Source organism: Callospermophilus lateralis, chromosome 18 (genome assembly GCF_048772815.1).
Source record: "Callospermophilus lateralis isolate mCalLat2 chromosome 18, mCalLat2.hap1, whole genome shotgun sequence".
Classification (NCBI taxonomy): domain Eukaryota; kingdom Metazoa; phylum Chordata; class Mammalia; order Rodentia; family Sciuridae; genus Callospermophilus; species Callospermophilus lateralis.
In genome coordinates this window covers 14,501,900-14,513,589 of record NC_135322.1, presented here as the reverse complement: position 1 = coordinate 14,513,589, position 11,690 = coordinate 14,501,900, and the positions used below count along the sequence as shown (strand labels likewise).

The following is an 11,690-nucleotide window of genomic DNA, read 5'->3' as shown; positions in this document are numbered from 1 at the left end:
TGAAAAAAAAAATTGGTTTTTCCTTTTGTACCAGGAATTGAACCCAGGGTGCTTCACCACTGAGACTTTACTTTTTAATTTTTATGTGGTATTGGGGATTGGACCCAGGGCCTTGTGCAGTGTGGCAAGCACTCTGCCAACTGAGCTATATCCCCAGCCTGAGGCTTTATTTTTTTTGATAAAGTTGCTACTTCAGCCTTCTGAGTTACTGGGATTACAGGCATGTGCCACTATGCCCAGCTCTTTTTTTCTTTCCCACACCCTTAGCATTTATTTCCTAGTAATACTTTTCTAATTGGCTATTCTGTTACCCTAAGTAAGTGCTACAGTTTTGTTTTGTTTTTTTAATGATAGAAACTATATAAAACTATTTACAGGAATCTAGAAGCATGCTGAAATAGAGTTGGTGCTCAATACATAAACACTTGTTCAATCAGTTTCACTGAATGTAAAGGACTGAGTCAGGTGACTCATGTTGTGTAGATTAGATCTTCTATCCAGACACATCAGACTCTTTTCAGGGTAGACTATGGTGGACCTCAAAGTTACTCTTCAAGGAAGATGCTCAAGTCTAGAATCCTCATCCCATGGTCACTGTACACTTTGCTCCCCGGAACATCCTTTGGTCTCAGGGTGAACTGTGCGATTCCTTAAGAGAGTCATAGAAATTGTGACCAGGTGTCCCAGGAAATGCCTGGGGAGCAGCCTAAAGCCACCTATTCTTTTGAATGGACAACTGTCGTCTGAAAAAGAGACAAATTGGTACAATACTCACAGATAGCAGTCAAGATGGAAAAGGAAGAACAGAATTCTGGAGCTGTTAAATCCAGTTCTGGAATACACCTTCAGTGACTCCAGTTTCTTTGCTTAGGGTCCCTGGAGACGGGTTTGTCATTTGCAGCAACGAAGTTCCAATTGATAGGAAATCACCTAAAAAGATGATTGCCTCACACACAACATACCATGACACAGGACCTGTGGTAAAGGAGCAGGTTGTGCTTGGTGGACATGTGGCCAGTGTCAGGAAGACTGGCAACGGTGGTAGTGAGGCAGACAGGTCTAGCCCTGCCATTTCAGGACCCATGTTTAACCCTTTTATTGGGGAGAAGCCATTCAAATGAAGCAAGGGGTCAGGTTTCAGGGGGTGGAGTCTAGCTTTGTGATGTCTGATGTCAGCTGATTGACATCTGGGGAGGCCATGCCCATCTCATGAGCTGTGTGGGGGTCATGGCTGAGCAAGTAAAAAGACCAGAGCGAGGCCTCCCAAACAGAGGGGCAACGTGGGTTCAGTCCACTTTGTGCGCTCAGTGCCCATAGTTCACACACACACAGCCCAGGGCTGGCTTGCCACAGCTCCACATTCTTATCACTCAAAGCCAAGGGGCGCTATGTGGCAGTTCCTGACATGCCCCCAAGGACCTAACTTCCTCCCACTATGCCCTACCTTTCAAAGACTCCGCCACCCCCTAATAGCAACACGGGCTGCAGATCAAGCCTTTAATATTAAGAGCCTTTCGGGGACCCTTACCTAAACCATAGCAGTATTTGGCTCATTACGGAAGAAATGCTCTCTAACCATACGGTTTTAACAAATGGTAGGCAGCAGCAGCCAGGATGCACACAGAGACACACCAAGAACGCAAAGATTTGGAGATATAATTACCCAGAAACAAGATGTACCAATATACCTTCCCAGACCTAGTGAAAGATACAGACTTGGGGCAGAAAAGCTAAGTTGGACACATGGAAATGTATCGAACCACAAAACAGACTCATAACAGGAGGCATCTCTGTTCTCAAAGACCTGTGGAGAACTGCAAACTAAACCTAAAAAAATAACAGCACATAGATGTGCATACTTCTGAGGCCCCAGTGTCTACACCCCATAAACTTCCAGAAAAAAAGGGGCAAACATTCATACACACACATTTGCACACTCATGCCCAGAAATGGGATGTGGAAGATGTCACTCATACGACACTGGGACACAACATGTCATGAGATTATCTTGTCTCATTTTGAGCCTGGTATATATGCATCCAAAAAGAGGACTTCTTTTTCTTAATTGTTTTCCTTCCTCTCTTTTTATTGTATTGGGGATTGAAACCAGGGGCATTTTACCACTGAGCCACATCCCCAGCCCATTTTTTTTTTTTTTTTTTTTTATGTTTTGAGAGAGGGTCTTGCTAAGTCCTTACAGCTATTGAACCTGTGATACTACTACCTCAGCCTTCTGAGTTACTGGGATTACCTGGCTAAAACAAGGTCTTTTTAAAAACATGAAGGGACAGCTGAGTGTGGTGGCACATGCCTGTAATCCCAGCAGCTCGGGAGGCTGAGGTAGGAAGATCATGAGTTCAAAGTCAGCCTCAACAAAAGCAAGGCACTAAGCAGCTCAGTAAGACCCTGTCTCTAAATAAAATACAAGAAAGGGCTGGGGATGTGGCTTGGTGGTCGAGTGTCCCTGAGTTCAATCCCCAGTACCAAAAAACAAAACAAAACAAAACAACAACAACAACAACAAAAAACCATAAAGGGACAGAAAATAGCTCAGGAAGACCATGGACAGCATTAGTCCCAATCTTATTAATCATGTTTCTATAGAATGTGTGATTTGCCCCCCAAACTTTAGTGCTTTTCTATTTACTTATTTATGCTTTTCTATTTACGTATTTATGCTGGTGACTGAGCCCAGGGCCTTGAATGTGCTAGGCAAATGCTCTACTACTGAGCCATGAGCTACCAGCCCAAAATTCAGTAATTTAAAAATGTATCTGGTACTTAAAAGCTTATAATTTGATTTTTCCTTCTTTATAACTACATGTATCCTTTTGTTTTTAAAGATTTTTTAATAATATACAGAATACATAAGAAGTGCATATATTCTACCACCCAGTACTGCCCATGTATGTAACAGCCAGTGATACTACCTTGAAGTCTCTATTCAATTCTTAACCCTGAGGCACCCCTACCATGAATTCTAGTTGCTTTGTATAACTGTCCACACCCATGAACAGTGTTTTCATCTTAATTAGTGATAGCATACCAAACATCACTCTACAATATCCTTTCCATTCATTGAAATCTTCAGATCTAACCACATTGATACACATAAATCTAGACCAACCACGTGATTAGAAAGTTGGGCTTTGAGCCACATGGTATCATCCTCACCTTCTGTGAGGGATGGGGAGCTGGAGATTGAATTCAATCACATGAACAATGACTGACTCAATAACACCTTCAAAGCGAAGCCCCAATAAAAACTGTGGACACTGAGGCTCAGACAAGACGGCCAGAAGATTGCTATGTCCTGACTACACCACGAAAGGACAGGGAACTTCTGTGTTCGGGAGCCCTCCCAGACCTTCCCCCATGTGTCTCCTTCTTCTGCTTGGTCCTGATTTGCACTTAATTCATTTTTCCTATACTAAAACTGTAACAATAAATATAGACTTCTATAGTATAGAGAGACATTTTAGCATATTTTCAAGTCTGAGAGAGTAGTAGAACCCTAAAATTTGTAGACTTTTGCTCAGGAGCATGGGGACTGGGGAGAACTCCTAAACTGTGGCTGATGTTTATTGAGGGCAGTCTTGTGGAGGACCAAATCCTGAAAGCCTTGGAGTCTGATATTAACTCTAGGTAGTTAGCGAGTCAGAATTCCATTGCAGATATAAAGATAGAAACTACAGAATGATATTTTAATTCGCCAAGAGGATGATACAACTCTAAGCCATGTGTACTTAATAACAGCTTCAAAATGCATTGAGCAAAAATTGAGGAAACTACAAGAAATTGAGTTAGAGACAGTTCAAACTGACAAATTTCAGAATGTAGAAGGTCTGACTGACACAAATTATAGGCTTGACCTGATGGACAAATGCATATAATTGCAATTAGAGAATATAAATATTTACAAAAATTGACAATGTATTGTGTCATAAAGCATAATTTTTGTCATCTGAACCACATTTTCTTGGGGGCAGGTACCAGGGATTGAACTTAGGGGCACTCAACCACTGAGCCACATCCCCAGCCCTTTTTTTTGGTATTTTATTTAGAGATAGCATCTCACTGAGTTGCTCAGCACCTAGCTATTGCTGAGGCTGGCTTTGAACTTGTGATCTTCATGTCTCAGCCTCCCGAGCACTGGGATTACAGGTGTGCACCACCGCACCCAGCTTGAATCACATTTTCTGACCACTATGTACTTAAGTTAATAATAAAAAAGGATTATAGAGGGGCCGAGGCTGGGGCTTAGCGGTAGTGCACTAGCCTGGCATGTGTGAGGCACTGGGTTCAATTCTCAGCACTGCGTATAAATAAATAAAATAAAGGTCTATCAACAACTAAAAAATAAAAAAAGAGGAACATAGAAACCTGAATATATTTGGGGATTAAAGAATATTTCTAGGGGCTGGGATTGTGGCTCAGTTGTAGAGTGCTCACCTAGCACATGCAAAGCCCTGGGTTTGATCCTCAGCACCACATAAAAATAAATACAATAAAGGTATTGTGTCCAACTACAACTAAAAAATAAATATTAAAAAAAGAATACATTTCTAGGTGGACATGGTGGCACACTCCTAGCTACTTGGAAACCTGACACAGGAGGGTCACAAGTTTGAGGCCATCAAGGGCAACTTAGTGAGACTCTGTCTCTGCGAGGTCCTGGGTTCAATCCCTAGCATCACAATTGGGATGTATTTTCAACTAAATAAAACAAATAATATGTACTTAAATTTGTGGAACTCAACTTCTCAAAATTAGAAGGAATTTTATTATCTTGCTTAAATGGTTGTGATAGAAAATAATAGTGAAAATTGATGAACTGAAAATATAATTCAAGAAGTTAAAAAATTTAAAAAGGACCAAATAAACCAAAAAAAGAAAGGCAAGTAATGATAAGGGCAGAAATTAATAAAATAGAAAACAAGAGGTTTAAAACAGCTAATAGCTGGGCTTTGAAAAGAGTTCAAAAATTGGGAAAACTCTCCACAGACTGATGATGAGTTAAAAGAACAGAGAAATTACAGGTAATTATTATTATTATTACTATTATTATTAGGTACTGGGGATTGAACTCAGGGGCACATCCCTTTTTTTTCAGGGGCACTTGACCACTGAGCCACATCCCTTTTATTTAGAGACAGGGTCTCACTGAGTTACTTAGCACCTTGCAGTTGCTGAGGCTGGCTTTGAACTTGAGATCCTCCTGTCTCAGCCTCCCGAGTCGCTGGGATTATAGGTGTGCACCACACCAGCTCAAGTACATATTATTTTAATGTGAGTTCTCATTCTTTTTGCAGTGAAGCAAGTGCTTATTTCCTTAGGCCTGTTTGCAAGTCTCTTCCAGGGAGGAAATCCAGCCAAGGAAAATATTAGAGGACATAGGTTCTGCAAACACAATTTGGCTTCCAATTATTTCATCCCAGTGTTAGAGAAGCAACAATGATGCTGAAGATTGAAACTGATTTATAGAAAAAAATGTGGTAAAGTATTATACAGTTTATAGATTTCAGGCACTGCACAATATTCTTGATTCAGTAATGTCCTTCCACACCGAAAGGTGGAAAGAGAGGCATGTTTCAAAAGACAGGCAAAATAAATCAGAAAATGCTAGACTCTAGAGCAGTGGAGAAATAGTAACACGCAGGTGAGCACTCTCCTGACCTTAGAAGAAAAGGAAAAATATCAATGAACTAAGATTACTCTGCCTGGTTTTTTTAAGTAAATTATGTAAAACTTTAAAAACTACATTAATTCTGGGGCTGGGGCTGTAGTTGAGTAGTAGAGCACTTGCCTAGCACATATGAGGCACTGGATTTGATTCTCAGCACCACATTAAAAAAAATAAATAAAGATATTGTGTCTATCTACAACTAAAAAATAAATTTAAGTTTAAAAAAGACTACATTAATTCTTTTTTTGTGTGTGGTGCTAGGGTTAAACCTAGGGCCTTGGGCATGTGAGACAAGCACTCTATAAACTGAGCTAGCTATCTCTCCAGCCCCAAACTACATTAATTCTAACTTTAAAAACTAGATGATGTAGCTTTCTATTTATCAGGAAAAAGATGGCCAAAAATACTTTGATATTCTTAAAATTTTTTTTTTAGTTATAAATGTACATAATACCCTTTATTTTATCTATTTATTTTTTATGTGGTTCTCAGGATCAAACCCAGTGTCTCACACATGGTAGGCAAGCACTTGATATTATTTTTTTTAAAAAAACATTAATTTTTTAGTTGTAGTTGAACACAATACTTTTATTTATTTTTATGTGGTGCTTGAGGATTGAACCCAGGGCCTCTCACATGCTAGGTGAGCGCTCTACTGCTAAGCCACAACCCCAGCACTTGATCTTCTTTATCAGAAATAAATATAACACTGATCTAAACACTAAAAAGGTTGATAAACTATAAACCAATTTCACTTTGAATTCTAATGTGAAATTTTAAAGCGCTGACAGGCAGAATCTAGTATCATACTAAGGAATAATGCATCATATCCAAGTGAGCTTCATTCCAAATGCAAAGACCACTACTAGAAAACCTGCAAACCAAAACTGAACATATAATATAAAATCATGGGAGAAATCTAAAAATATAGAACTGACCTTTAACAAAACTCCTAGACATTTTGAGGGGAAAAGAGACAACAGATAGGAATAAGTATACATTTCCTTAACAGGATACAATATATTCATTTCAATCCAAAATACAGCACTACACATTAAAGCCAGGAAAAAGACAAGGGTACCTTCTCACCTATTTTTATTTATACTGAGTTGGAGCTTCTAGCCAAATCAAGTCTACAACAGAAAGGAATAATGATTATTAAAAATTAGAAAGGATGAAATGAAACTATTACTCTGTTAAAGATATGACTGTATAACAAATAAAAATACAAACAATAAGAACACATAAAGTTTAATAAAGCACCACAAAATAAATGAAGAAAAAAATCAGCAGCATTCAGTTTATAAATGACAAAACTTCATTCACAATAGCTATAAACCAACCACCAATCTTGGGATATACTTAAAAAAAATGGGCAAGACCTATAGAAGGAAACATTAAAAACAAATCTTGGGACATGAAAAGTACATGAACAAATGAACACTTACCACGTTAGTGGAGAGAAAGACATTAATTTTCACATTAAAGTATATAAATTGAATGTAACCCAAATATAAAATAAATAGCATCAGCTTTTGTAAAATCTAGAAGTCAAGTTGATCCTCAAGTTATATGATAGCTAGAAAAACTTTGGAAAAGAAGTGCAATGAGGGTGGAATAGCACTCCTAGAACCTAAAACATTCCAAACAATTTTAATGTTAACATTTAAAACCAAAGTATTCCTGCAGGACATAGTGGCAAACGGCTGTAGTCCCAGCAGCTTGGGACACTGAGGCAAGAGGACTACAAGTTTTCAAAGCCAGCCTCAGCAATTTAGGGAGGTCCTAAGCAACTTGGCAAGACCCTGTCTCTAAATAAAATATAAAAAGGAGGCTGGGGAAAACACCTCTGTGTTAAAGGACCCCTGAGTTCAATCCCCAGTACCAAAAGTAACAACAGAAACAAACAAAACGAAAAATCAAAGTATTCCTTCATAATCCAGGAGTGGCAAAGCATTTCTAACTATAACTCAAGCTCTAGAAGCCCCTTTTCTAGAAGAAAAACTGAATATATCCAGGTAATTAAAACAGTTTTATGCATGGAAAAAGGATCAAAAGCAATTCAAACAGAGAAAATGTATTTCCATCTCATACCACAAGGGGCAAATTTCTTTAGTGACTGATAAACAAATAGTCTTGCAAGGCATAAAAAAATGAGTAAACATATGGACAGAGTTCACAGAGAAGCAACAAATGGCTCTTACACACTGAGACCACACATCTGCCCTCACAGCTAGAGAAATGCAAATTGAAAAGACAGAGAGGAATGATTTTTTTCACTGTCAGATTTCCCAAAGCCAGATCTGAATGGCCAGGCTGTGGAGTAATCACAAGTCATCACCAGCTGAAGGGAAGGTAAACTGGGAGAGCCCCAAGGAGGGCACTCTGGTAGTACTTGTTAAAATTCCCAAAGCATATGCCCTTGAATCAAGAGCTTCCACTTACAGAAGTCTACTCTATGGAAAAACGAGTAAACACACAGAAATACACAGAAAATATCAAAACATTTTGGAAACAACCAAGATGTCCAAAAGATTAGTTCATTAGATTGAGATACAGCCTTACACTGTAGTTGCTTAAAAAAATAAAGAAAAAATATCTACAACATAAGTGGAAAAAAAATCAAGATGCTGATAGAGGCATATAATAATATGCTACCTTGTCATATTCTACCTTGACTTTTAAAAGGGAAACAAGTATGAATATCTAGATTGATATTAATTTGTGTATATGGTAGGAAACTGTTGAAGGCATAAGTTAAAAACCAAACAAAAAATAAAACCAACCAACCAAAACCAAAAAACCTAAACAACTGATAACCTGTTAGGAATAGTTTTCAATTATCCTGTCTAGAGGTTGATCGGGCTAACTTCTCACAACATATCTTTTGATACTTTTTTTGAGTCTTGTAAATAGATACACATACTAGAATAAAAACAGTTTAAACATTAACAAAAGCAAATCTATTCCCAAACCTACCCCAATTTTGCATGGTCTTGAAAATATGTTAATCTCACAATGAATATGTGTTTTTGCATTTGAATATTTACTATTCATCTAAAGAACTTCAAAAGACACAAAATTAACCTTACACTAAGATCTGAAGGCTGAGAATGAGAAGACCACAAATTCTGAAATTCCCAAGTTCTTTCAATAGCCTTCCAAGCCTCATGACTAAAGATTCCCTAACTGTATCTGCTTAAATTCTTTTGTCATCTTGGTTAATTTCTATGGATTCTGTAACTGGCCATTTTTCTTAGATTTTGTTTGCAAAACCACTCTTTCTGATGAAGTAATCTTGAGCTTCCACAAACGCAGACAGGGATCGCTCCACAGTCACCAGGTGGTAAGTCAGAGGCTCCAGAACCTCTCTGGAAGCCAGCTCCACGCTTCTCAAGTGCCTTGAGTTCTTCTTCCGAGTGCTGTCTGTCCGCGGTGGCTGCATTGCTTCCTAACCACTGACTGCACGGGCACGGCCTGTCGCCTGTGCTCCGGGAGGCACCTCCCTTCCTCACCACCTCTTATCAGTCACAGCCAGCTCAGTCGGCCAGAGGACTGCCAGCTTCCGAGGAAGTCAGGGCTAGAGTAAAAGCTACGGCCTCGGAGTCCAGCGGAGGGGGATTCGCATCGAAGGCCGCCTCCCTGGCCTTGCAGCCTTCCACAAACAGCCTGCGGCGTTCCTCGATAGCTCGGAGCAGTCTGACTGGGACCAGGGGGCACCTGTCCAGGTACTGGTGGAAGAGCCGCTGCTGATTAACTCCCAAAAGGCCAAGCTGCCCTGGAAGGTTTGGCAGTGACATCGGGCCTGGGGCGAGGCCTGGGTCGCGCCTGTGAGTCGGGCCGAGCACCCGCGCCATGGGCTGGGCGGCTCCGGCTACTGGCCCTTCCTGGGCCTCCGGAGCCCGACTCCTGCCGCCTACGCCAGCCTGTAAGACGTCGCTGACGCCATTCATTGGGTTCATCTCGGACATCTCTACCGCTGAGCCCACTCCGCCAACGCCAGAGCGTTTCCACACACACACACACACACACACACACACACACACACACACACACACACACACACACACACACACACACACACACACACACACACACACACACACACACACACACACACACACACACACACAAAAAAAAAAAAAAAAAAAAAAAAAAAAAAACGGTAACGGGGTCGAACGCTATTGACGGTGCGCATGCGTGAGTGGCGATGTGCGCGAGCGTAGAGCGAACACTCTCCCGAGCGCCCCAAGCGGTCCTGGATGCTATTACGGCAGTAGCTTCCTGCTGTATTTTAAAATACAAGTTCAACACTCATGTGAATATTGAGGAATAAGATCCTTTTCCAGCTCCCATCTTAATTAAACTCTGCAGATTTTAATTCTGCAAATTTGAAGCAATCCTTCTGTTGCTTTCAGGAACCTTTTCTTGAGAACTGGTCTCCTGCCTCATAGGCACCTCCTTTTTGTCTACTCTGAAAAATGAACCTCTAGGTTCATTGTTAGGCTGGTGCTGTTTATGTAGACAGACTTTCAGGTGACCCCCAATGACTTTGCCTCCTAACATTCATATCTTTTTTGTGTATGTATTCATATGTTTCTGCTGCGTCAAGGTCTCTACCAACACCATGAGCATGCCAACCAGGTGACCAGGAGCACCAGTGTATAACCTTGGTTCCTGCCACATGTTCCCCTTCGTACTTCCCTGGCCATGACCTAATAACAATCAAAGTACCCATGAAATCCCTTGCTCATTTTCTTGTGTGGTCCACCCTGGCTCCCAGTAAAGGCTCTTGCCCACAGGTCATCTGGTTCTCTGCTTCCCTCCAGCTTGGTGGATCAGGCTCCCTCTGCACTTCTTTCATGAGACCTTCCTGTCACCATGCAGTGACTCTGTTTTTCTAGGACCTGTGAGTGTAATAAACTGTTTTCCTGAGCCTCTCCCATGCTACTTCGTTTGACAGCACCTGCCTGATCATCATCTCAAAAAACACAGAAGCGTATGTGAGATCAATTATGGCAAAGGTGATGGGATGCCACTTGTGATTCTTAGCCTATGTAGTTAGAGACTTCCTTGGTGACCTTTAAAAAGTAGGATGTTGCTGGTATGGTGGCACATGCCTGAAATCCCAGTGATTTGGGAGGCTAAGGCAGGAGGATTGAAAGTTTGTGGCCAGCTTCAGCAACTTAGTGAGGACCCTAAGTAACTTAGTGAGATGCTGTCTCAAAATAAAAAGGGACTCAGTGGTAAAGCACCCCTGAGTTCAACCATGGTACCCCCCAAGTAATAAAATAATAATGATGGTACCAGGACTAGGGTTGGAGCTCAGTGGTTGAGCATTTGCCTGGCATGCATGAGGCACTGGATTCGATCCTCAGCACCAAATAAAAAATAAATAAATAAGGATATTGTGTCCATCTACAACTAAAAAAAAATATTTTAAAAAATGATGCCATGTCCAGTAAAGGTATATCTGGGATAAGAGCTCCAGTTGGAATCACCATCTGATCAAGTTTATGATTATCCAGTCATTCTTCCAGATCCATTCTTTCTTCTACACAGGTTGAGTTAAATGGGGATGTGTCAGGTACTACACCTATGCTTCTCTGAAGTCTTTGGTGGCATCAGTCCCCGAAATTCTTACAGGGATGTAGTTTTTCTTTCGCTCACTGTATTGGAGGGGAGTGAAAGTTCTAGGGGCTTTCAATTGGCCCTTCCCACCCTAATGTATGCATCAACAGCCAATATAGAGAATCTTCCATTTGCCAAGTGTTTATATTCCAATTATATACTCAGACACTGAGAAAATGCCTATATTTGATCAGCTGGTCCTATTATGATTTGAACCTTTGCTAAGACTCCATCTATCACCTGACTATCATAAGTCTCCACTTTGACTGGTTCCTCCATATTAGCACCAATTCAGAGCCAGTATCTAGAATTATCAAAAGGTCTAGGTATTTCCTTTTCCCCAAATGCACTATCACTCTAGTAAATGATCATG

At 40.5% G+C, this 11,690-nt stretch overlaps 1 protein-coding gene across 1 annotated transcript; it reads right to left on the bottom strand.

The window, feature by feature from the left end:
- Positions 1-6,736: 6,736 nt before the first annotated feature.
- On the bottom strand, positions 6,737-9,693 carry Eid2b (EP300 interacting inhibitor of differentiation 2B). Its single transcript, XM_076838729.2, has one exon. It carries the CDS (start codon positions 9,655-9,657, stop codon positions 9,226-9,228), a length of 432 nt encoding a protein of 143 aa, XP_076694844.2. The 5' UTR covers positions 9,658-9,693; the 3' UTR covers positions 6,737-9,225.
- Between the last annotated feature and the right edge of the window lie 1,997 nt (positions 9,694-11,690).

What these genes read in the sequence shown, in the direction of transcription:
- Eid2b (XM_076838729.2), bottom strand. Translation starts at nt 9,657, where the DNA reads ATGTCCGAGATGAACCCAATGAATGGCGTCAGCGACGTCTTACAGGCT.